The 26,704-nt window shown below is 42.2% G+C and overlaps 3 protein-coding genes across 4 annotated transcripts in view; 1 reads left to right on the forward strand and 2 right to left on the reverse strand.

Annotated features, from left to right (window-relative positions):
• Positions 1-1,417: 1,417 nt before the first annotated feature.
• On the reverse strand, positions 1,418-9,361 carry DNAAF10 (dynein axonemal assembly factor 10). The gene is made up of 8 exons (XM_086631091.1): positions 9,170-9,361; positions 8,148-8,248; positions 6,988-7,118; positions 6,418-6,519; positions 5,074-5,189; positions 4,606-4,740; positions 3,055-3,152; positions 1,418-2,309 (listed from the first exon to the last, which is right to left on the reverse strand). The coding sequence occupies exons 1-8, from the start codon at positions 9,359-9,361 to the stop codon at positions 2,102-2,104; spliced, it is 1,083 nt and encodes a 360-aa protein (XP_086487217.1). The 3' UTR covers positions 1,418-2,101.
• A 164-nt stretch (positions 9,362-9,525) lies between these two features.
• On the forward strand, positions 9,526-15,683 carry PNO1 (partner of NOB1 homolog). The gene is made up of 7 exons (XM_086631096.1): positions 9,526-9,711; positions 9,850-9,999; positions 12,813-12,896; positions 13,554-13,614; positions 14,363-14,480; positions 15,020-15,090; positions 15,392-15,683. Exons 1-7 carry the CDS (start codon positions 9,526-9,528, stop codon positions 15,457-15,459), a joined length of 738 nt encoding a protein of 245 aa, XP_086487222.1. The 3' UTR covers positions 15,460-15,683.
• Positions 15,684-17,194: 1,511 nt separating this feature from the next.
• The window catches only part of PPP3R1 (protein phosphatase 3 regulatory subunit B, alpha), a 41,421-nt gene continuing 31,911 nt past the window's right edge, over positions 17,195-26,704 (reverse strand). For both annotated transcript variants that reach the window (XM_086631877.1, XM_086631876.1), the window contains 4 exons: positions 25,055-25,231; positions 22,722-22,781; positions 21,592-21,776; positions 17,195-19,366 (listed from right to left, as the gene is read on the reverse strand). In XM_086631877.1, coding sequence (XP_086488003.1) covers positions 19,319-19,366; positions 21,592-21,776; positions 22,722-22,781; positions 25,055-25,231 — 470 coding nt within the window. In that variant the 3' untranslated portion in view covers positions 17,195-19,318. The remainder of the gene's footprint in view (positions 19,367-21,591; positions 21,777-22,721; positions 22,782-25,054; positions 25,232-26,704) is intronic.

Consider the following 26,704-nt stretch of genomic DNA (forward strand, 5'->3'; position numbering starts at 1 on the left):
ATGTGCCAAGCTGCTGGGCAAGATGCCTCCCTCACAGGGGGATGGATTCCCACTGGTCAAACCAAAGGGCTGCTTTACTGGAAATAAACTTTTCTTACAGTTTCAGACACGTCCCAGTTTGTTACTATCTGTTACTGCGCTTTCATCTCTGCTGGCCCTTGCTGAACCCGAGATGCAGGAGCCTGAATTTGAAGGTAAGCTAGAGCTGAGGATCACTGACCTACTAAAGCCACAGACCTCCACAGACACATTGGGTTTATGGTCTATTGCAGTTTTCCTGCTGGCTTCTCTCTGCTACAGAAGTATTAACGATTTCTCCATCCCACAAGGTGTAACAATCTGCAAGCCTTTTCTACCCACAGGTGCCAGCTCTCGTTTTCCTCATCTGGTTTAATCAATTAACATATCCAGGAGTTAATAAGGACTATGCTATCTCACTTGTATTTAGCTGGAATCTTGGATCAGAGAAGTCGTCTGAACCTGAGGACATCACATAGCACCAGGTTTGCAGCCTTAGCATTGCCCTTCTGCTACAGCTCCTCACTTCTCCTTTAACCCAGTTTCCCATTCTACTTTCAGTGGTCTCTGGCTTCCGCACTACTTCCCCCATTTGCCACTTTTCCCTACCTTAACCTTCAGTATTTGGCCCGTTTCTTCTGCATCCTGCTTGGGCGCCAGTTGGTGGCAGAACCAGTACAGACATAAGGTCCCGGTTCCTGCCTCTCTCTCTGCAGAGCAGCCTCTAGTTTTCAGGAGCAGCTCCTGGAAGATCAGGCTCGATAAGGTGCAGGTGACTCACCTGTATTTGTCAAATACCAATTCCTTATTCTGACACCTAAGAAAACAGAAGTTCTTTGCAAATGGCCATGCAGGAGCTTTTTGGTTATCCCATCACAATCTGGTTTCAGAAATTGTTAAATACTTTCACCTGAAACTTGCACAGGCTCATATTAGTCAGCTGAAAGCTAATACCAGACAGAGAAGTGACAAATGAAATCCATAGAGCTTACTGAAATTAAGAAACCTCCCACTGTACATCCACAAACAGAGGACAGTGACTGGATATGCCTGCTAGAAAGAACTGGCAGCAGCATGCACTGGTAGAAACAGAAAAGAAACACATTGGAGATAAGGGGAGTTACAAGGAGAAGCGTGGGGTGAAACTACAGTAACAAAGCTACTGTCATGTCAAGTTTTGAACAAATACTGAATCCATTTAAAAAAATTGAGACAGTACTTTGGTTACCTTATAAAGTTTTCACGATCGAGGTAAGTTTTAGTATCTTTTGCTGCAAAATGAGTTAAGTTTTATCTAAGTACTGCACGCTGTTCTAGTAAATCTATACGAGTATATTCCTTCTCTAAATCTCTAGATATCTGAATAATATACTTTCTTTGTATTAAGACAACACTCCATATTAATTTATTTGTAGAATATGAAGTTGCAAACAGACAGAAAAACAACAGAACATAAAAACTTGTTACAAAACCAAACTAAAATAATAAACTAGTGCATTTTGCTCAATAGTTTAATTCCAATACGATCTTCAATAAGAAGCTTATTCCATTAAACCTGAATATTTCCACATTCATTATAGGTTCTATAGTGTATTAGAGAATCCTAAGTCTCTTTAACAAATATTCTAATTAACATATCCAATAACACAAACAATTTCTCTGAGGGAGTATATAGTAGTGTCCATTGCATGAAAGCATATGGACAATGTTATATGTGAAAAAGCCAAACCATTTAACAAGTGTGAAGAGATTCACACTGTGATTAAACTGAACACAAACAATTTAAAAGTGATTTCTGAAACTACAGGTTGCATTAACACAAAGGCACATTTAGTTTTAAAAGTAAATTCACATCTCTGGAAGGTAAAAGTTTTGTGCCCCCACAACTTCAAGTCATTGTGGCACAGTCAGTCAAACAACTCTACCTGCATGTGTCTGAGCTTTCAATAGAAAGATCTGGTTTCTATTTCTTTAATCCAGTTTTAATAAGGGAGAAGTTAAATTAGAAACAGGAGGGCTCTCCTTCCCATATTTACAGACTGTAAACTATATTGCTTTCTCATCAGAAATTCTAGTTTTCCTGTCAAACTTTGTTAAGCTTCGTAACTATCAGCACCCTCAGAGTCTGGTCAAAGGCGCTACAAACACACAGTCCCTTTTTGTCAGGGCTCCAGTCGAGGCTAGAAATCGGCTGCGTTGACAGAGTCACGTTCTGCAAGAGGCTGACAGAGCCTGCCACCCCCATCTCAGCTCCTTCAGAATCCTTCTTTGAGCGCTGAGCTGGGTACTCACTGGCAATAAGAAAAGTAAAACACACGCTTAAAATTTACTGATACAAACTCATCATTATCCTCTTCATTTTCAACAGAAAGGTTTCCTCTGTCAAGGTAATGCAAATAAATGTCTTAATGAATCATCATATCCAGCTATACCTACACTGCATACTTAGTAAATATTTCATGAAAGAAAAAAATGAGGCAGGAAGTTTTGAATCCTGACACCTCTCTCCTATAGCCCTTTCATTTTTTAACTGTTTGGCTTTTGCCAAAGGCAAGAAAATTTCATCTCAGCTATCCCTCTGAAACTCAACACACCTACGTCACTGCATTTAGGACGATTGTATTATTTTGCCATGCAATGTCAGAAGATGTACACATAAGAATCATTAAAAGTCCAAGCTTTCAATATTCTTCTCAGACATAACTACTACCATACGAGATTTTTAAGAAATCATTTTTCCTCCATTTATCACCTTGTTAAATGAGGATATAATTAGATCTTAATTTTGTTAAGAAAACTGGCAAGGGCAAAATTCACCTGTGGTGTTACATTCTTTTAGGGATGAATTCAAGATTCCAGATCAAGTACTGACACTGAAATCAGTCTTTCTACTGCATTTGTAAGCAGTAATTTTAACCAGATATTCCAAGGTTGGAAGCAGGACCCCACTGATCATTTTCAGGAAGATTCTTCCTTAAAACATTAAGTGGTTGGTTTCTGATCCCCCCTGTTTCAGGCTGGAGAGTGATCACTTACTATTTCCAGAGGTGAAGGCTCCCAGCTCCTCCACTTGTCATAAATATATCTCTGTTCTGTGGTAGGTGCCGAACCTGCCATATGGTGGATTTTTGTGCCTAATAAAAAAAAAAACAGCATTGTAGAGAAGTCAGTTATGAATGAGCTTCACAAGAAAGGACACAGAATCTTAAAACAGCAGTCACTTGCATGAAGAGAACTCTGCCTTCTCATGGTGGATATCGGAACGTCCGTTCTGAGGTACCTTCCCTTCCCCTGGCCTTGCAACCTGCTGCCACAGGAGCAGCCAGTTCCCACACAGAAGCCAAGTCAGGCCTCCAGCACGCCCTGTTCTTATGCAGGCTAAGGCAGCAGCCTTGCCAAAACTAACCCTCACCAGTACTTCAGCTTCTTTGAGACTGGCCATGGGAGCAAGGTTAAAGAGAGGTAAAGCAGCTGCATAAGCATGTCTTTAGGAACTGCTCTGGAACTACAGGATTCTCAGGCTCTTAGGTGACACAGTGACCACAAGGTTAATTTCCTTGTCTGACGTCTCTTAAAATCATTACTGGAAAGGAATACACTACAAACGCTGTGCAAACACAACAAACCATCTTACAATTCAAATGTGAGTCTCAGCCAGGGAACAGCAAGATCACACAGCAACAGAAATCACTTCGGGAAAAACCCCAACACGTATCTGTCTGCAAATGTCTAAATGGAAAAGCTTAAATGCAGTGAATGAAACATAAATTTCATTTTCACGTTTTCACTATTACAAACACTAATTCAGTAAATACTGGAAATGGAAATAGTAGAAGTAAATAATGGAAAACATTAATTTAAAGATATTAAGCTGAAACTCAGCTCTTTCTAATTTAGATAGTCCTGGAGAACTTAACCACAAAAGTTCCTTTTCTCTAATTATCATCAGATTTTGTTCACTAACAAAAAAAAAAGTGCTTTTTATAAAGAACTTAGACTAATCAATGCAGTAGTCACAGATGGAAGAAAAAGGTTTTAAGAGTTTTCCTGTCAACAGCCTCCAAGCCACTAAGTCTCTCCTATATACCCTTTCACTTGCTCTCAATATCCCAATCCAAAAATATTTGGTTCTGAAGAAAAATAATGATTTCTATGACTCACACGAGGTCTGGTGACTGCAGGATGAAAAGCATTTGCAGAGGGCTCATTTTATTTTGGGATATATTTAAGATTTGAATCTGCATGCTCATCACAATTTAATATGGCCTGTAGTAAACATGACTTCCAGACGAGGGTGCACAGCTGAGTGCACAGAGGTGCAACCGCAACAGGACCCAAAGCACAGAGAAGCCCAAATTTTCAGGTTATAAAAGGGATGAAATTTGGGTGAGTGCTGGCAGCTGGATGCACAGGAGCCCTTTCACTGCTTGCATTTGGGGCCATGCCAGCCCCGCTGCCGCACAGTTGTGCCCCAGTAACCTGGGCATCTATTACCTATCAAAGACAATAGTTTCAGACTTGTAGTACTTTGAGAGCATATACTCAAAAAGTTCGTCTCTTAGTAAGAAATTCCCTGTCTCCCCATACCTTCTCTGAAACAGAAGCAAAACCTTTGGTTGGATGCTGAGTTCTCATATCGAAAACGTGAAATTTTCCCTCAAGTGATGTGGCCACTAGCTTGTTCATATTTACATCTTTTCTGTCAAACTCCACACTGCAAACCTGCAAGTATTAAAACAAACATATTTGGTCTTGAAATTCAGAAACTCCTGAAAAAAGGAGAGGTTGTGATTTGTAAATACACAGTAATCATTGGTTATTTTTACAATGATATCACGACCAACTTGGAAATAACAAAATCATCTGAAAACATGAATCCACTGAAAAAATACCCCATGCTATCCAGACCAAGAACCTGAGAACTTCAAGAAAACAATTCCTTGGTGCAATCTCAGCAGAAAAGCCTTCTGAGTAGATTTCAGATAGACAGAGGCCTTTTAATTTTTCCATCCTGCACAGGAGCTGGAATGAAAAATACTTTTATGGTTTCCTTACCCCATTCTTAATGTTGGTCTCCCATCGTAGCGACATGGTTTTTAGGTCAAACAATTTAATGTCCCCATTGTCATATCCAGCACATACAACACGTTCCTCTTGATTGTAAGCGTTGCCTGGGCACAGAGAGAGAATGAATGAGAACACAGAAACCCTCGTCAAGCCTGTAAATTTCAGACTTCCTAAGCCTGCAATTTCAACTTACATTTATGCCAGAAATAGATTACTATTGGGATATTAAGATTTAATGAACAGTTTGGTTTTCAAACCTGAAAGGTGTAGAAAATACAGCTTCAAAACTGGCAGTCTGTTTCTTTGAAAAACATGAACAAAATTCTTATTCCCCCTGCCAAGCACTGCCTAAACTGCACAGACGAAGTACTGCACACTGTTCTCACTGACCTCTACAAACATATTCCTTCTCTAAATCATCTGCTACAAACCATGCTCCCCAAACACCAGGGCAGGAAGCAGTTCCTTAACCAGCCTCTCCAGCATGAAATGTTAGCGGGACAAGACGACTGTTCTGCAGACACAGACCCGTAGGGAGGCCCTGCGTGTTACCATGGCCATCGCTAGACAGATGCAGAAGCCTGCTCCCAAAAACTCTCAGCTGATAGCATCAAGGAAGCACATCAGTGTCTGAAAGACGTCAGCCCAGAGCACATAGCTCAAGATGAACATGGCCGTGGCTCAAGCTTCAGTAACTCAGAAGAAAATTGAAGAAAACAAGGCCACTTTCTTCTCTGTTCATCAAAGCAGAAGACAAAGATATCAACAGCAATTAGCATTACAGTTGCACGTACTTGGCAGGAAACATCCTCTCCTTACTATCAATTTTCTTACTATAATCCAGGCGCTTATTAGCAGTTTGTAGAACGCAAGCAGCTTGTTCTCTCCGAAGGAAAAACACGGAGCACACATTGAGCATCTCTGTTGTCTTTAATTAGCTCTTAGCTTCAAGGATCTTCTCTTAAACTAATGCCTTAATGCTTGATAGCTGGAACTACATGACAGCAGCAACTGCTTTCCTGTGCACTGCAACTCCTTCAGCACAACGCAGCTGGATATACTGTTTTTACATTCCTAGGCACAGAAATAAAGCTTGCACAGCTTTTCTGTGACATGAGGGACCAAAAGTTTTTAAGAGAACGAGTCCAAAACCCAACTACCACAAAACTGGCTTCTTTTGAAAAACACACAGATTTGACAACGTTGAAAAGCAAAACCTGCTACTGATTGGTCCATACAAAATAAGCTATCCCATAACACCCTGAAATACTTTGATAATTGTCCAAGCACAGTCACATTAGAGGGAGGGATGGTTATAATCTGATAAATTACCAAATGCTACTGTCCAGCAGTCTCTTTTGCTCTCCCCCTGTACAGGTTCCATATTAGCGACAGGCGTATCCTTCTGTCTCGGGTCCCATACCTTCACAGTTCCTGTGAAAGAAGGACAATGGATTTTGTATTATGGATGCACTGTCACGTTGCGTTCATATTCCCAAGGAAGGCCTTTGCTTTTCAGCCTGATCATTCAAAAAACTGGAACACCTCTTTCAATTCTAGAAAGCCAGACTGCATTTAGTGGATAGAAAAAAAGAAAACGGAAATCAAGCGAAAGTATTTGTGAAGGACATATTTTCTCTAGCTGACGTTCTGCCTTTATTCCGCTTTGTATTCCTTCTGTCCCACCACGCTCAGTGACAACAGTATCTTTTGCTGATCTACAGCTTTTCTAAAAGAATTAAGAGACAATGTGTCCCAAGCAAGACTCAAGAGACAGCGTACGAAGAACTAGTTGCAATGGATTTGGAACTAGTTCGGATGGCAGACGGCGCCCTGCCATCGAAGCTTGCAGGCTGCTTTCTCGGAATAACTGAAAAGACTTTTCAGAGTTCGCTAACTCACCATCTCGACTGCCAGTCACAATTTCTGGTGCACCTTCCCCAATTCCTAAGCCACCTACACCATCTATACTGTTTATGATTTCCTTATGACCTTTCACAGAATACACTGGTATTTCAGGAGCTTCTAAATTCCTAGGCAAGAAAGAAAAGAACAGATAATATGGCATTTTCCTTGACACTCAGGATTCATATAAAAATGAGAGGAAACTTGAGCACAAATTACACAAGCTCGGCTTAACAGTGGGAACAAAATACGGGTATCAACATTAAGATCCACGAGTCTTTGTTCGATTCCTTCTGTGGCCACTGCTTTAGACTTGTCTTAAAGTTTTCGCTCAGTTCTGGACTTCCCTGTTTGTAAAGGCGGTTGTGGGATTCACCACAGCAACCTTTAAGAACCTTTTTTTACATTGGGCTCAAAATGAATCACGCTATAGATCAAAATGCTCCAATCCGCTTTATTTTCAATAAGTTTATACAATGACCTTGTTCACTGATCCCCATAGCTCTGACTGCTGCTCTTCAAATGAAGAGTTGCATCTGACTGTGGGTTTCACGGTTCTTAACCACTGGTTCTCATCCACTGAGAATCCTTCAGAATTTTATTTTGAATTTTTAATCACCTTTCAGCTAGGGACTAATCCCTGTCATTCTTACTATTCCAGTGAAACACGACCAATAGTTCCTTGGCAAGGGAAATATAATAATAATATTACAACCCCTTTTTGACCTTATAACTTTATTTGATAACCTAAGCAAATTAATTATACAAATCATTCAGGGACCTCAAAACAACATTTGAAGCTTCAAGATTAAAAATATGTATTTAATCTAGACACCGAATTCAGCTTGAACACAACCTCTTACTGGCATTTGCACTTCTATTCGAAAGCTTTTTTTCAGAAGAGGACCTAGAAGAACTTTTAAGAGGTTTTTGTGGCTGCACGCAGAGGATGCAAAGTGAAGCAGCACTGAATTAATCCCTTTTGCAGAACTCATGTTGTTTTTACAAAACAGGCACGTTCCAATACACGACTGGGTCCCAACCACGAGCCGCACGGAGAGCATCTTATGCAAAAGCCAGTCACACCCAGAAACCTCAGTTCAGGCAGACACATACATCATCGAACGAAAAAGCTTCAAAAGAATGTCCGTGCTTACCATATGTTAAGGTTTCCACCAAAATCTCCTGTAGCTAGGTATCTTTGCTGCAGAGATGTAGCACCAAAAGTTCCACATTTTAAAGGTTTAGCCTTTTCGATCTTTTAAAAAAGGATACATTCTGGGTCAGCACATGGAAAAAAGCAACGCAACCCCAGACTGCGGCGGCGGCGGGAGTCCACGGGTGGCAGACTTGAGTGAAACGCACACAGGATAATCAGCACAAAAGACAATGGAACCGCTATCGAAGGCAAATTGCACTTTGTGTTTATTCCTTTGTGCACAGAAAAGCAGAGACTACAGTTTAGGAATCTTAAAAAAAACACAAACCCTTGCACTGCAGCTCGCTAATGATACTCTGAGGCTTTTATCTCTACGGATTTGCAAGCATAATGCAGGAGAATCCCAGCTCTTCCCAGAGCCCCGCTGGGACGCCGGGAAAGGCGGACTTAAGCCATGGTTTCTGTCACTCCGTAGCAGGGTGTGTGCGCACCGTCACTGCGCGTCCCTGCGGAACTTGGTAACCGGGAAAGCCTGTTGGAGGCTCCGGGGGTCTTCGTGACCTGAGGCGCTGTTACCCCGGAACGCTGGCGCGTCCTCAGGGGTCACTTTGAGGTAAAAAACCCAAAGCAACACCCCCCCCTCCCCCCCCCCCCCAAAAAAAAAAATATAACCGGAGCCTCCAGCTTCCCCTGTACCGCGAACCATGGCAACAGCCCAAGGAGCGCACGCCAGGCGAGCGGCAGTAAACGGAGCGACACGAACGACGGGACGGGCCGGTTTAACGCGCAAACCGGGCCGAACACCGCGCGTTTCTTCCCGGTTTTTCCCCGCTGGCTCCGAGCAAGCGCCGGGATCTCCCTCCCAGAGCGGCATCGGGGCCGGCGCTGCCTGGGGCTGCGGCCCCCCAGGGCCCGGCCGCGCGAAGGGGATCGGTACGCTCGGGCCGAGCACACCCCCACCCGCGTTCCGGGGCTCGGCTCTCCCCCCGCCCGGGGCCCGCCCCCCTCCCCGGGGCTCACCTCCCGCAGCAGCGCCAGCCGCCCGCCGCGCAGCTCGTAGAGCTGCAGGAGGCCGGTGCCGCGCGCGGCGCTGCCCAGGCACAGCAGGCGCGCGCTGCGCGGCACCCACTTGCAGTCGAACGCGGTGTAGCTCAGCGCCTGCTGCACGTGCGCCACCAGCTGCGGCCGCTCCGGCCCCGCCGCCGCCGACATCCCGCCCCGCCGCCGCGGGCACCGCCGGAAACGGGCGGCCGGGGCGGAAGTGGCCGCTGGGTGACTTCCGGCGGCCGTTGAGGGGCACGTGGGCTCGCACGGAAGGAGCGGGGTGCCGGTGGGAGCGCGCGCCTCTCTTAACGGCCTCCCCGCCCGTGGTCGCCATGGAGACCGAGACGGCGGCGGCGGGCGAAGGCGGCTTCACCAGCGTCTTGTCCAAGCGGAGCCGCAGGAAGCGGCGGGCGGCCGCGGAGGAGCCGCCGGCGGCGGCGGGGGCCGCCATGGACACGGCGGAGCCGCGGCCTAGCAAGAGGCCGGCCTTCCCGCCGGTGTCCGCCGAGGCGCTCGGGGTACGCGGGGCGCGGAAACAGCCGCAGCCGGTCGCGGTGCCGGCAGAAACCGAGCGCCCGGGGCCGCGGGGCCGGAGCTCCCGCGGCGGGGAAGCCGGTTCCCGGCTGCCCGCGCCTCAGCGCCCTCTCTCCCGGCAGGTCGGCAGAGGCGAGGTGAGGAAGGTGCCGGTGCCGGCCAACAGGTACACCCCGCTGAAGGAGAACTGGATGAAAATCTACACGCCCATCGTGGAGCACTTGCAGCTTCAAATCAGGTTCAATTTGAAAACGAGGAACGTGGAAATCAAGGTAGAGCGAGCTCCTGCTCCTGCTTTCCCAGCTTATAGCCGGAAATTCGCTGCTTCTCCTCCTCGGTGTTCCCGTGCCGTGTTGTTAAGGACGAGGGAAGTGTGCTAAATCCCCCGGAAAAAATGGCAGCCGCGTAGGTTCGCCTCACCAGAAAACTCTCGCTGGCAATCAAAATCTGTCAGTTTAGAATCAGGAAGCTATTTCACGTAAAATTTAAATGTGTTAATCTCTCGGGGAAGGAGCCAGCGTAAGGCGGTGGGTTTGGGATTTTTCTAAGTTTTTACAGGAGAAAATTATGTATTTGAGAATTAAGGAAAAATCTTAGTCTAGGATCTTATAGCAGCCTTCCAGTACCTAAAGGGGCCTACAGGAAAGCTGGAGAGGGACTTTTTACAAAGGTATATAGTGATAGGACAAGGGGTAATGGATTTAAACTGAAAGAGGGCAGATTTAGGTTAGACATAAGGAAGAAATTTTTCACTCAGAGGGTGGTGAGGCAGTGCAACAGGTTGCCCAGAGAAGTTGTAGATGCCCCATCCCTGGAAGTGTTCAAGGTCAGGTTGGATGAGGCTTTGGGCAACCTGGTGTAGTGGAGGGTTTCCCTGCCCATGGCAGGGGGGTTGGAACTAGATGATCTTTGAGGTCCCTTCCAACCCAAACCATTCTATGATTCTACTTGCCAGATATGACTTTGGAATCCAGTGTTTTCCAGATATTTAAGGCTACTAAGTACTTACATGTGACAATTTTGAGCTAACGGTGTCTTTTGCGGGGGCCACCGAATCTTCTGATGTCTTCTGGCTGTGGCAGAAGATAAGGGCCTGTAGTTTCATAGCTTGTGATTTTTCTTTAATGGTTTGCACTGAAATAGCTCAGGGCGCAGATACCAGCCTGGAATTGCAAATCCTGTAGGTGCTCATTCTTCATTTTTATTCTTTCTCAGGAATATTCAGGCTGCCTGTTTTTAAGTGTATGTCCCAAGCTGTGCTGTGCCTTTGATGTACAAGTTACTGTGTTAGCAGTGTTGATGTATGAGATTTTATCACGTAACAGTGAAAATACAGACGCCAGCAGTGATTTTGCTGCCTAACCTGGAAATTTACCACAAGTTCAAGGGTAGCAACTGGAGGAGCAGTGACAGAAGTATCCCTTATTTGCACTTCCTAACTTGAAGGAGGAGGTGGGGCAGAGCAGGAGCTTTTGCAATTCCACTGCATAACGGTGCAGGGGAGAAACCTGGGACTTTAACATGGCTCTTTGATATGGAATCAAAGAAGAGCAGATAGTTTTCTTCTTGATGAAGCTGACTGAATTTTGCCCGTATCTATCTTGAGTCTAAAACAACTGAAAACTTTGAAATGAGTTTCTGTCATTTCTTCCACGTGGCGTGGGAGCTGTCAATGGCATTTCAGAATACCTTTGATGTATTCCAGACATTAACATAATTATCTTCCTTAATTATTGTTTCCTGCTTTGCTTTTCTTACAGCTTCAAAGACTGCTCCTGTCTAAGTTGTCCCTGTTAGGATCAGTAAAGGCAGATGGGCACAAACTTTTCCACTGGTAGCAGAGGAATGCTTTGGCCTTGTTTTCGAACACGAGCTGAAAAAAATGCCCCCTGGAAGCAAATCCTGTGGCCTCTGCTGATGCAGGGGGTGGGGAGGGAGGAGTATAAAACTTGAACACTTCAACACTTGCTAATGTGTCAGGTCGATTCGTTCCTGTTCCGAATATCTTTTTTCTCTGGTCCCATGTGTTTTATTGAGCCTGTCCATGTTTCTAATCACCCGCTAAAACATCTTTAGGAAGTTGTTGTTAGAATAAATTTATCTCCCCAAGCTGTCTCCTGCCATCCTTCCTTTTTATTCTGCTGTTCTGTGTTGCAGTTTAGTTTGTTGTGGTTTTTTTGTTTTGTTTTCTTTGGTTGTTTTTTGTTTGGTCGTTTGTTTTTTTTTTTTAATAAAAAATCTCAACATGAGCCGGCAGTGTGCGCTGGCAGCCCAGAAAGCCAGCTGTGTCCTGGGCTGCATCCAAAGCAGCATGGCCAGCAGGTTGAGGGAGGGGATTCTGCCCCTCTACTCTGCTCTTGTGAGACCCCACCTGGAATACTGTGTTCAGCTCTGGAGTCCCCAGCACAAGAAGGACATGGAGCTGCTGGAGCGGGTCCAGAGGAGGGCCACAAAGATGGTCCAAGGGCTGGAACACCTCTGCTATGGAGACAGGCTGAGAGAGTTGGGGCTGTTCAGCCTGGAGAAGAGAAGGCTTCCGGGTGATCTTATTGCAGCCTTCCAGTACTTAAAGGGGCCTACAGGAAAGCTGGAGAGGGACTTTTTACAAGGGCGTGTAGTGATAGGACAAGGGGCAATGGATTTAAACTGAAAGAGGGCAGATTTAGATTGGATATAAGGAAGAAATTTTTCACTCAGAGGGTGGTGAGGCACTAGAACAGGTTGCCCAGAGAAGCTGTGGGTGTCCCATCCCTGGGAGTGTTCAAGGCCAGGTTGGATGAGGCTTTGAGCAACCTGTTGTCGTGGTGGGTGTCCCTGCCCATGGCAGGGGGGTTGGAACTAGATGATCTTTGAGGTCCCTTCCTCCCCTCCAAACCCAGGCTCTGGTAGTTGGTGCATTCTTGTGGTTGAGGGTCAACATTATGAGGAAGCACTAAGTTCATCACTTGGGTCTTTCAGTAAAACACAATATAGGAGCGTTACCTGAATGTGGCTTTTTGATGGTTAGCCTTCATCTCTTAGATTTCCCAAGTCCTGATCCTATTTGCATGGTCTTGATTTGCAAACATAACTTCTTGTCTTTCAGACTTGTCAGGAGACAAAGGATCTCAGTGCTCTAACAAAAGCAGCTGATTTTGTGAAAGCATTTATACTTGGGTTTCAAGTAGAGGTGAGTCCTCCAACTGCTCAATTGTGAGAGTGCTTGAATTTGCTTGCGTGCAGACTTTGGCCCCTCTGCAAATTATAGTAAGAAAAAAAGAAAAATCTTTAGGTGGTTTTCTAGAAATAAATGTTTGAGATTGTGACAGGAGTGGAAGTCTAATTTCTTAAGCTAATGGAGAATAAAAAGGTAACCTCCAAACAGAAGTAAAATAATGAAATGGAGGAAATACTTAGTGGCATGTGAAAGGGAAGCAGGAAATTATATTCTGTCTGGCTCTGAGGTGCTCTGCATATGTAGAGACTGTTCATTTTGCTCAGTCCCAGTCAGTAACCATCAGCCTGTTCAAAACTCAGAATTTACTCCAAGAAACAAAACCACTTTTTGCAGCATTGTACAGGCTGCTGGTTGCCACAGGCTTGGCTCAGATAGGTGGGCCTGTGGTGAGTGGGGAGGGTCTAAGCGTTCATAGGGTTCTCTGCACAGAAATAAACGCTTGTATTGCTGTTGGAAAAACAGCTGATCTAACTTGAGCAGACCCTTGTTTCATGTCAGGTGGGGAAATACTAATGATGTCATCTGTTTGTACACGTAAAGAAAACGTAAGTTTGCAACTCTCATGATGCTGCAACACTTGTGCTGATAACTAATTTCTTCATATTTTAGGATGCTCTTGCTCTCATCAGATTAGATGATCTTTTCCTAGAATCATTTGAAGTTACAGATGGTAAGTAGTTTTTGTTGTGGTATTCAAGTAGTCGTGCGTACCATCTGCAAATGTATTTTTTGTCATTTTTTCTTTTCCCCCTGCTCCACTCATGTCACTTACCCTCAGGGATCAGGAGAACCTTCATGCCAATACGTACAGTTATTGTCTCCGTACAGGTGGCTTGAAAGGGTTGTCATTTCTGTAAGCTGTCCCAACAAAACCCCCCAAACTTCATCCTTAAAAGCATGTCACTTTATCAGGTTGATTGGATTTTTCTTGTCACGGCATTTTAAACTTAAAGGTGACGCAGAGTATTTTGGGGAATGCATCCTCTAGATTTTTAAACTGGACTGGGCTTTGTTCCTCCCGTTATCCTGACAGCAAAGGGTGGGAAACAAGCAACAGAAACACTTATTTCACGTTACTGGGACTCCTTGGAGCAAGCTCTCCAAGGAGAGCAGCATCTACATGTGATCGATTTCATTTCTACTGGTGTTAATCGTGTGCACGCTGGCTCTGTTTCTTCCATCAATCTTAATCGCCCTGTAACAAAGAGAATGCCTTCTTCCATGGCAGTTCTCTGTGAGAATTCCTCTGATGCCCATGGTCACGTACCACTGGATGTGAATACAGATGCTTGTATGTATTTCACCTGTAGTAAAGTTGCTTTTGTATTACTTAAGGTGTTTCCAGTGACTTGAACACGGGAAGCGTTACAGAAATACACACCGCTCTGCTGTTACTGAGTGTGTTATTCTTGTTTTAGTCAAACCTTTGAAAGGAGATCATCTGTCCCGAGCAATAGGGAGGATAGCAGGGAAAGGCGGGAAAACAAAATTCACCATAGAAAACGTAACCAGGACGCGGATAGTTCTTGCTGACGCGTAAGTACTGACTTCCTGCATCCTCGGCCAAGCACAGTCCCTAAATTCATCCATGTCCTCTTCCAGGAACAAAGATGGGATTTTTTGAAACTGTTGTAGAGCAGGAGTAAGACAAGTGATTTAAGTCTTATTTTTAATGAACGTTACCTCTTTGAGTATTTGGTTGACCTTTTAAGGAGGATGACCAGCACACCTAGAACAGAGCGATGCTACACAGCGCAAGAGTTCCTTCTTATGAATCATCAAAGCTGAACCCACCAACCCCACAGCAATGTTTTCCTCGTAAATCTGCTACACTTAAACTTGGGAATTGTAGATTATTTTATATAGGATTTAGAAGAGTGCAGGGTCTATGTTGTAGGTTTTCTGATTTGGGAGTGTTTGGGGCTTTTTTAATTACAAATGTGGAAAAGGAAGTAGTAAACCCATCTCAAATTCCATGTTCATCTCTCAGTTCCAAGTTACATGTTCTATTGACTACATAATCACAGGGAGGGTTTTTTCCCATTAACTAATGCTACTTTGACTGCTTTTTACAGGAAAATTCATATTTTGGGATCTTTTCAGAACATTAAAATGGCACGAACAGCTATTTGCAATCTAATTTTAGGTAAGTCAGTCCTGTTATCTTCTCCATTACAAATAAATACATCTTGCAGTCTGAGAAACTGCTTTCTGTGCGTCTTGCCTTCTGCCCTGGGGTGTCCACACCTGCATTCGGAGCAGGTACCTTGCTGGGAATTGTCTTGTTGCCTTTACAAGATGGTTTGGGGAAGCAGCAGGGAGCCCAGGGCTTTGTTTCTGGGTCCAAACCTCTCTCCATGGTGCAGAAGGAAGATTTTCTGCTTTTTGCTTTAGCTACAGTGTTCCCTGAGGGGCTATTTTGACTGAATTTGTGGTTTCTTCTGCAGGAAGTCCTCCTTCAAAAGTTTATGGCAATATTCGGGCAGTGGCCAGCAGAGCAGCTGAAAGATTCTGAGCTGCAGCACAGCTGCACCACTAAGGACTGGGGCTGGGAGTTGTGGTTTCTGTACGCACAAGAGGCCTGGTGCTCGGTCTTCTGCTTAATTTGGAAGCCCAGAAGAAAAGCAGGACTGTTTGTGGAGTCTGATTTCCTTCAGACATACCATCTGATTTGAACACACCTGACACTTGTGTACAGTCATTAAAAGTTATTTTAAATTGGCTGTGTCTATGTCAGAAGTACAGGTACCTGATTTTACTTAAACTTAACCTCAAACAAAAACATGCTTCATTACCGACTATCTAAACATCCAAGTATTAAGAGACTGCTCTCAGCACTTCTGAAAACCTTGAGTTTAATGTTTTGAGCCTAAAGGAACCAGCACAGTTACATGTTGATAGCCACGCATCATGGACCAGTATCTTCCTTGAAAAAGGAAGAGTCAACCTAAAATGCAAAGGTCAATGGCAGGCTGCCCAACGAACCTCTTCTACTATGTGATATGTGAACATACCACACAAAAAGGGTAAGAAAACAAAGAGGTAAACAGCATATTGAGCTTAATCCTAGAATCTGCACTTATATGATTTTATTTTTTTATTCTCTCATGACTGATTAGCCCAGTGAAGCTGAGAGGTGCCAGATTAAGTACCTGCCCCTGTACCAGAGCACTGACAACTGCAGAGTGCTGTCTCTCCTTAAAATGCTACATGCATGCAACAGAGCAGAGAGAGATGACATAGAGCCCAGCCACAGTCCCAGTTTGACTTACACGTGGCCCTCTTCTCCTGACCCTGCCAGCCAAACTTGTTGCCAAGCCTCTTGCACCATAATTCAGTTTGGGTTTGTGAACAAAACCAAAAACTGAACTGAGATTATAAAAACACTGGGAAATTGAGTAAGTATTTCTCTCAATGTCTGAGTTTCCAGTGCAGCACTTTGTAGTATGGGATTATTATTATTATTCTAGCCAAATTCATTCAAGGCTTCAATTGCCAAGAGATGTAAGACTCAGAGTTACGTACAGGTACAGCTCTCAGCTGTCTGAGCTATAAAAGGGAGAGTGTCCCTTTTGAGCACCTCCAGGTAAAACTGTGCACCTGCCTGATTAGCACAGTTTCTGTTCGTTGGTTACTTACGTCATTTACCTCAATTAGCTTGAAAGATGAGGGGAGGGAGGCCAGGACACACGAAAGCAATCTAACCAGTATCCTCAAGCAGGTGCACACCGATACCTACCAACGGCAGCAGAAAGGGAGAGGACAGCGTGCAGAAGGCCCAGAGAACACAGAGAGCAACAGCAAACAGTTTCTGTAAAGGACACACCTGCTGCAGGGAGGATTGTTTTCACTCACAAGCTCTCAGACCTTTCCTTGAGAAAGAAGCTGCCTTTCCTTCTCCACCTACATTAAGGTTAGGGGTTTTTATTGTTTGTTTGTTAAACCACCTTCTACAATCATTCTGAATTTAGTAGGATTTAAAACAAGGTATTTTACCTGATTTGGACATGTAGCCAAGAGAACCCAGATGTGTCTTTGAGAGAAAAATACGTTAAGTGGTCTTGGAACACTGAAATGAAGCCTGGAAGTGTTCAGGGGAATACCGCACCCTGTACAGTTTTTCAATAAACGTTTGGAATTGAAGAGATGACAAAAAATTGTGAACGGCAAGTTTTCTTTTCTTCAGAGCAGGGTGCAGAGCTGCCTGAAGTTGAACAAGAAAGGTCGAGGTAAATACTGAAGCACCCAGCCAAGGTTCAAATATTTTATTTTGTATTCATATAGTATGAAGGTTCTTATAGTTCCCACAACATATGATGTAGCATGCAGAGGAAAAACTAAACATTCAACGTAAATCATTTTTCCCCACACAAACTAAAAAAAAAAAAAACCACCTCATCCCTCCCCTTCCAATCCCCCTAAGGAAATAACAGTAGCACTAATTTCTATAATGCCAGCCAAGATATGCACAAGCAAGTAAGAGAAATTGAAAGCATTTGCTAAAATGTTTGTAACAAATACTTATGTACAAAAAATTCACAAAAGACTAGTTCCCCCTTGAAGCAGAGCACATGGCAGTTGACACTGGAACAGATACAACCACTGGCTGGGATTATAAGCCACGTACTGATCCAGAGGAAGAAAAAAGTTACATGTAGTGGAGATTTTTCTTTTTGAACATTAACATTTACCAAAGTTTGGCAACATTATCTTTTAAATTATGCAAATTATGTAAACAAGAGGAACATTTCAAATCGATCTACATGCAAAACTTCATGTCATGCAAGGACACCAAGCACCTGGATTTCTCTCTCACAGACAGAGCCCATGATGTGCAGCACTCAGTTGAAGGAACAGCCATGGCAGACAGGTGCTCGACTGAAGTAGGTTCAGACAACCTGCACTTTCCACTGCTGATTATAAAACAATGTTTTTTAATAGAAAAAACTACTATACAGGAAAGATGTACTGTCCTAAAAAAATCTAGCAAATGTTTTTCTTCCAGCCAATAGTACCATTGCAGAAAAGGGAAGGGATGATATAGAGTTGTAAAACATGGCTCGCTACTTTTATATCACACAAATATATCAAGTTACCATCCGTTACAAATTATGATATGGACAAATCTAGAAAAGAAAAAAATTCTCCAGGCAAAGGACTGGAGAACCACAAGAGGTATAAATTTAGATAGTGTGAAGTTTTCCTCCTCTATGGCATAGGTTTACAAGATTTTCCCCTGTATGAATCCTATATACATATATATATAAAATATTACCAGTTATTTATGCTACCTGCAGTACTCTTTAAACGCAGAGGGGAAACCTACCATGGTTGGGACAACTGAATTTGAATGGCAAGAACGTTTCATCATCTACGTGCCGTATGAAATAACTAGACGGGAATCCTGCGCGGTTGCGTCGATCCTAGTTCCGTTAAGCTAAGCGCCAGAGGAAATAATGAATGCACCTACCACCTCGAGCAGCTGGGTCTAAAATGAGTCCAGAGCAGCAGGTTTGCTTTAACTTCAGGACAGCTGTAACTGCTCCCAGTTCCGAGGTGGCGGAATCTAGCGGCCATCAAAGCATTCTGCAGTTGCTGTATGCGCACGAGGGCGAGTGCTTGGCAGCAGCATTAAACTATATTCTCGTATTAAGTCAAACTGTACTAAGTTATTTAGCAAAGAGACACAGTCCCTGGTAATATATTAACAGGTATAAATAAACTTAGTCTCCTGTGTTACAAAAAACGTTAATTAAGGTGAATTAATAAGAAGCAATGCTTTGTCAGCCAGTCAATATATAGAAACATCTGAACAGTCACAGGAAAAGGAAAAGAGTTGACCTAACACCCAGTTAAAATTTTACATTCTTCTACTATATATATAAAACTGTGTGAAATAAAAGTAAGGATGTATATCCATATATTGAACTGTTAATATTCTGCTTGGCACTTTGTACTCTAGTTTTGTTTCTGAATCAAGTATATTAAATTAAAGCCCACCTAGCTACTACATATAGAAAGCTACGTATATATCTATATATAAATACACACACACATATATATATAGATAGATATTTCCTTGTTATAAAAGATGAAGAAAAATAAATTAAAAAGCCAACCCCTTCCCTTTCTCCACCACACTGATATGCTCTTTCCATCTTTGCTGTCCTTCAGACTTTAAAGTGCTACACTGAGTTATTGAGAGAATAAAAGTTCAATAACACTTAGTTGGCTTCATGAGGCTCATGTTGGAAAATGTGGCTTCACAGAGAAAAATACTTCCATTTAAATACACAGAGAGCATTGCTGGACGTCTTGAGCAGATCTTCAGAGATGGAGAAGAAAGCAAAAGTGTTGGGTGGTGCCCTACAGAGTCACACGTCTACGACCATCTTTTTGTGGATATCTAGGCCTCCTACAACCTGGGAGAAAAATAAATGTTCAGAAACATGAGAATTGGAAGTCAGCAAGATACGAAGAACACGCTTTGTTCAGAAGATGTGTTCAGGTCGATCGTAATCACTGTACTTCCCCGGCCTCTCCAAACTAATTTACATTTCACAAGGACGTGAGATACACGAATGAATTATGTATGAACTGAAGCAATTATGGTAGTACGATGTACACACTGAAGGGCCTAAAAAAACATTACAAATTACACCATTTTGGCATTCCTCTCCCATCTCATATTTTGACCTTGTGTTCTGTTTCAGCATGTTAAATGAAGTGCTAACTTCACCTCCAAAACACCCCATAACTGAGAAGCAAAGGATCTCAAGAAGGGCTGCAGGATTTCTAAGAAAACTGCATGCACCCAAAAAACAATCACCAGTGTCCAAAGGCGTACGATTCATGCACAGGGAAAGGAACGGAAAGGTGCCTTGTCAGAGGAACGTTTTGTAACGCAGAAATAAAATTTAAAGGCCAAATGCCACAAAAGAAGTCGTATTTTTGTAAATAGATGGCACAGAATTCAAAGAAAGTAAAATGCAAGAACAAGAGGACAAGAAGAGATCGTAGGAATGAAAAGTGCCTTGTCAGGAGGTCAACAAAAACTGAAGAAATTAAAAGAAAGGTAGAGGCAAATCAAACAGTAGTAGAAGACAGGAAGTCTGGGCAGAAGCCCAAGGACAAAAGAGAAGAAAGGGCAACATCATATTTGATGGACAGATAGAGGATAACAGCCCAGTGCAAGAAATAAACTGGTATTTCACTAATCTAGATGTTTGCAGGCTGCAGTTCATTCTGAGTTCTTTGAAGATGACCACACGTTTTCACAGGATGCCACAAAAATAGCTAAACTCAAAAAAAAAAGCAGCCCACCAAAAACCCCACAAGCATGCAGACAACAGAACCTTTATGCTTGAGTAGTTTTTGGGGGAGGGCAGATTTTCCCCCCCCCCTTTTTCAGAACTTGCATCGATCTGAGTATGAACAAGTTATGTTTGAACTGAAGTTGTAAATTCAAAGAGCAGGAAACAAAAGCAACACTTGAGTGCCTGTTGACTCAAACTGTGCCACCCAGGTGTGTGTTCATTAATGCACCACTTAAAATTCATGTGTAAATACTCACTATTGTGATTTTTCAAACATTCACATTTTTATCTGTCACTCACTTTTTTTTTTTAAAGAAAGAAAGAATTTAAAACTTGCTGTCAGCTAATTAAACAAATATACAACATGGGTGAAAAATCAACCATTTCAAGTCTCAAGTGCTACATTCAAGCATTCTGTTCAGTAAAACCCCAAGTTTTTAACCGTGCCTTTTCCAAAGCAGCCTTGAGGGGTTACTCTCCCTGCAACTGACACCAAATCCCCCTGTTCTGCAGATGGTGGCAATCTCCCCAGGGCTCTCACTGCAAAGATAAACCTCTCTAAAAGGGAGGAGACATCTGGAGCAGACACCTGGTTTAGAGACTGGAGATTAACCTGAAGTTCACCCCTGTGACACACACCTCTGACAGCAGATCTCTCTTTCAAAAAGCGTCACGATGACGTACTCTGGTTTTACAGCTTTCAGGTGGTTTGCAGCATTTCCCCCGCCCCCCAGCAGGCTGTACACACCCACCCACCGTGCCTTGACTTTTTTTTCACTCAGTGTACTCTATTAAGCAGCTAGAGACACTTAAACCAACTTTTTAAATCAAATTTAACTATTGAGAACAGGGAAAACCAGCCTCCTCTGACAAACCAGTCATTCACAACTCATCCTTAAAGCTGCTGTCTTCTGCCAGCATGAGACTGGAATCCAACATGTGTCTTCATTTCAGGCTAGCGTTTTTGTCTATATACAAAAATAATTAAGACTGGTCTTGTGTTCAGTATGTCATAAAACGACCCAGAAAATTACTTTGTAAAAGTTGCTGTGCTCTGAATGAAGCGATCTTCTTCAGGCACGCTAGATGCAATGGGAGGTCTGTATCCTGAAGGAACAGATTCCTGACTTGCTCGTCTGTCATAAAACACGTTGCTCTACTGGAAGTCGTAAGACAACTAATAAATACCACCCATAAGAAAGCTGTGTCAAAGGGCAACTGTTGTGAGGTCAGAAAAAACATTCTTTTATAACCTTATCCTTTATAATGTTTACCTTTTTCCTCCTTTTTAAAATTCCAAATTATCAAAGTTTTCTTTAGAGGTTACTTACAGCACAGAATTCTTCAAAGGATATTCTTCCATCACCATCCTTATCTGCGTTAATTATGGTTTTATCTACAATTTGCTGTAACTGAGTGTCTTTGAGATTGTTCCCAACCATCATCTTCAGCACCTGGAAGAGCTCTCCATTTGAGATATAACCATCTTTGTCCATATCGTAAATGCGAAAAGCAACTGCAGAACAAAAATAAATATATATTATACATGTAAAACTTTTGGTAACAACCATGGTTGGAAAAGAGCAATACGCTTAATGTACTTTGTATTAACAATAAGTGATGACACAATCCTGCACAAACAGAGAAAAATACAGTGTTTTAAGTGAGATTTCTAGCAGCCTTTCAGCTTCATTCTGAAAACCACAGAATATCAGAAACAATACAATGAGTGGTGCTACTATCCAATTTAAAATAAAAAACTCACTCTACAAACATCACTCGAGACTGTGTAGCACGAGCAGTAAAAGAACTCTGTAAACACTGAACTGGAAAATCTTCACCGCCACAAGTAAAGCGCTCAGGTAGCAGCTCGTTTGCAGGCAGAAAAAATTACAACCTTCCAGGAAACAGATAAATCAAAATCCCACCTGGCTACTTTGCTGCAAGCAATTTGGCATTAAGACTGAACTTATTTTTTAAACATTTCAGTACAGCAGATTGCTTTTTTAAACCTATATCTTACTGAAAGCTACATCCATGACTGAACCTATCCCTTCCCCACTCCGAAAGTCATGTTGTGTTCCTGAGATGGTGTTCTCAAAACAAGAATTTAGTGCTGTTCTACTGTAGTAGCAAAAAATGGAATATTATTCTTATGCTCCCATAAAGCAATGCACATTGCTATGCAGTTTTGTGAACTAAGTATCTTTACATGAATTACTTTTTTTTTTTTAAGTGGGAAGCAACTGAAGATACTCAGAAGGCAACCTTCTCAAACATTGCCCACAAAACACAGTGCAGGCAAATTCTTCACACAAATGACAGTGTGTGCCAAAGCTTACACTCTACCTTCATGATTTCCCACTTTTTAAAAGAATTTGCTGATTTCTCAGTGTTACCTAACAGAAGTATAATTTTGAGAATCAAAAAACTTTTTGTTAAGGAAAATAAAGATACTTACACCTCAACTTCTGTTCCTTATCTCCTTTGACACTGAACTGGGAGACTCCTTCTATAAATTCTAAAGAATACAAGAAAAAGCATTTACGAAAAAGTGTATTTTTTAATAAACCAAAGAAATCAACATTCAGAAATTTTTAGAAATTGCAAAACCAATCTAAATTACCCTAAAAATCTTTTAAAATGTTTTCTACCTTGTGACACCTAAAGGTCCACATACTTTGATACTTTATGTTCTTTAGCAGTAAGTACTTCGTTTCCAGCACTGCACTCACTGAACAGACTTGTTCACACCGGTATTTAAGTAATTCTGAAATAGACTCCTGCCGGAATCGGATATAGAACTCCATCGAGATCTCTACTAAAGCTACTCCAGTAACTGGAGATAACTTTAGAACTGGGGAGTTGAACTGTACAGCTCCTCTCCAGATTGGTTTCTCAATTTGAAGCAAGAACTACATCAAACTGAAAAGTGCTCTAAAAAAAAAAAATACATTTTCCTATAAGAAATAGAGTAAAAAGAAAATTTACAGTATTTAACAATGAAGTCATTATCTTACAAGCAAACTCTCGAATTGCCAAAAACATAAACCCCTGGCCAGTGATGTTTCTGCACGAGCTTCTGTAAGTGGACTCCCTGGAGCTCTGGATAGTAAAAACGACAAGAGTACAAAGCTGCAACCTAAACTCCGGCACAGAGATAACACACAGGTACAGCAATACAGGCTGAAAGGCCACCACCGTTTCAACAAGTTTTCTGAAATTACATCAAGAATTTTTACATGACTTATTAACAAAATTCTTTACTGATAACTTTTTTTTTTTTACCACTATGCTTAAAGATTAAGCTAAAAAAAAACAAAACAAAAAAATGTTTAGGTCTTTCAACAAAAGAATGCGAAATTCCTCGCACCAGTAATTTTCCTTGTCATAGAACCATGGAATGGCTATGGTTGGAAGGGACCTTAAGGATCATCTAGTTTCAACTCCCCTTACATGGGCAGGTACACCCTCCACTACACCAGGTTGCCCAAAGCCACATCCAACCTGGCCTTGAACACTCCCAGGGATGGGGCAGCCACAACGTCTGTGAGGAACCTGTTCTCACCACTCTCAGAGTGAAGAACTTCTTCCTTACGTCCAATCTAAACATACTCTCTTTCAATTTAAAACCTTTCCTTTGAGCTTCCCTCCGAGACAGAAATAACGAAATTAAATGAATTACACTTGGCCAGACCACAACAGCAGCATTCACTGTCACTTACTGCAGCAGCATCATTCTACTACACAAAACTGGTTGTGACAACTTCCTGTTCCCCTCAAGAGGAACAGCTCTTGGTAATTATATTAGTCACAGCTCAGTGTCACATACAATGCACACCATCTTTCCTCACTGCCTATTTTTCACAAGGCAATTTTGGACAGTTATATACAATGTTTTGTGCTTTGGAAACTGACCAAGAAAGTCTCAAAATCTCAATATTCCAGTTACACTGCAGTTCTCCCTACAGAAATTTAAAGGGTTTTGTAAAGGTTAGTAGCTTTTGGACGTTAACATTTTATTTAAAATGTCGGTCTGTCAATATAAAGGAGAGTCAGTAACTTTTGAAAAAAAAAATCTCAACAGAAACTGATCAACCTTTTCTAGTCATGAGCTGTAAGAGATAATAAGTATTACCTTGAACATAAGTTACAGACCTTATCACTTCTAAGGGTCAGTGACTGTTTTAACACAAACTGGTAATGAGGACCTTTAGCCTGCTGGCCCTTTTAATCATGAATATTTAAAATAAGTATAAAATTTTGGAGCAATGTACTAAATCAAAACTTTTTTCACTTGAATTGTCTACCTAAGATGAGAAAAAGAATCCTGTAAAGGAAGTATCAACAGAGAAATTTGGACCACTTTCACTATTTACGAAACTATTTTCAAAATGCTCCAAAAGAGATCACATAACATTTGGATAAATACAATTTTTGCACAGACACACCTCTTAGTCTATCCCATTTTTGTCTTAGTCCCTTCAGCCTAAGAATAGCACCACAATTGAGGGTCTGAATTAGTGACACTTAATGAGCAGTGCTAAATCAGCACAACCTGGAAAGCTATTACTAAATAATCTGCTCTTTTAAGCATTTCATTCAGGAGTGCATTGCCATCATGCGCCAGAGAAACCAGTTTTACCGGTATTCAGTTTCACTAGGAATTAGCACAGTGTTTTGATTAACAAGTTTTCTTCACCCCTCCTTTCTCAGCTGAAGCAAAATTTGAATTCCAAGGCTCCAGGTATTCCGATAAAATGCCACCACCTGTCACAAAGCACTGTGTCTTACCTTTGAAGTCCACTTCTCCATTTCCATCCGTGTCAAATATGTCTATTACTCGCTGTACCAATGGGTTCTGTTGCAATTCAGGTAAAGACATGAACTCTTCCACGCTCAAAGAACCAGAGTTGTCCAAATCAAGCTTCTTGAATCTCTTTCCTAGTCGTTTTATCTCATCAGCATCAACTGAAAGGGAAAAAACCAACACCCCTATTCTCAGAAATGCTCCAGTAAAACCCTTTGCCAGATAAAAACAATGCACATTTCATTGCTTTCCTACCAAAATTTCTCCTACTTGATTACAACTATTAAACACTCATGGAAGATTATTATAAAGATCAATTTCTAATGACAAACACAAGCCTTTTCATTTTAAACTTTACCTTTTTTCCTTCCTGCACCAGCCATAATACGGTTAGCCTTGTGAGTCACTGAATACCACATGCTGACACAACATTTTTAAGGATTAAGGATGCTTTGCCAGTCTTAGTCAGACAGCTCTTACAAATGCCAGTGATGAAGAAATTAAAGAAGAGACCGAGTTTTCTTTGAAGAAGCTAAAAATTATGCTTACACTAAACTAACATAAGTTAGAATGACAATTATATCAGTAAACATATTAGCAAATCTAGTGGTTCTTCAGCACACCAAACATGAGAGATCTCCTGGGACACATGTCAAGTTAAGCAGGTTAACACAGTCCCACTGTTGACCAGTTATCACTCTCCTACTCAAAACATCACCCAGACAGATCTTTTTTTTCTCCACCTCAAACAGAAAATAGACATACCTGTAGCCATGAGCTGCATACATCTATTTTTTTTGTCCCAGAAATCAAAGCAGATTCAGGTTCTGCAGCAGTACCACCTCATCTATCCTCTTCAAATTTAAAGAGGATACTTGTATATATACTTAGTACCCTACTTTACACCTCTGATTTTACTAGGATTAGACTAAATCTGCTAATCTCTAAGTACCTCTAAAAAAAAAAAATCTTATACTCTGTTACTGCTGAAAAGCTTGAATTTTTCTCCCTGTAACAACCTGAAAATTCCCTATCAGCAGCTTGATTTACAAGGGCAAAGTTAGTTCACAAGTTTCTCACCATGGTTGGCTATGAAGGAGGAACTGAGGTTCTTGGAAAGTCCTAGAAAGCAGCCAGCACAAAGCAAACCACAAGCACACCTTACAGAACCTGAAGCTTTCAAACTCCCCGTATCCGTTTCTTTCCTAACACCAAGAGTCTCCTCAACATTTCTTAGCTCCATTTAGCATTTGCTCCAATAGTGAAAGAAATTGTTTCTTAACTTCTACAAGGCACCTACATACCACCTGATCCCCTTCACATCACATTAACACCTTCTCAGGCCTTTGTAAAAGCACAGCATAAAAACAGACAGCACTTAGTCTTTCCAATAGGTAAGGTCAGCCAACACGCAGAGCTTTATGTTTGGAAATTGTAGCCAATTCGGAGACCTGATCCTCTACCAAAGTAGTAACGAAGTTCCACTTAAATTTCTTGACACCCTTGTCTAAAAACCAGAGAGACACAAATCCAGAGATATACAGCACTGCAGCATTTCAGAACAAAAGGGAGAGAGCATGCCACAAGTCCAGAAGCACGAGATGATTTTCTCTCAGGATTTACTTTGCCTGAAG

Source organism: Tauraco erythrolophus, chromosome 2, assembly GCF_009769465.1.
Source record: "Tauraco erythrolophus isolate bTauEry1 chromosome 2, bTauEry1.pri, whole genome shotgun sequence".
Lineage (NCBI taxonomy): Eukaryota > Metazoa > Chordata > Aves > Musophagiformes > Musophagidae > Tauraco > Tauraco erythrolophus.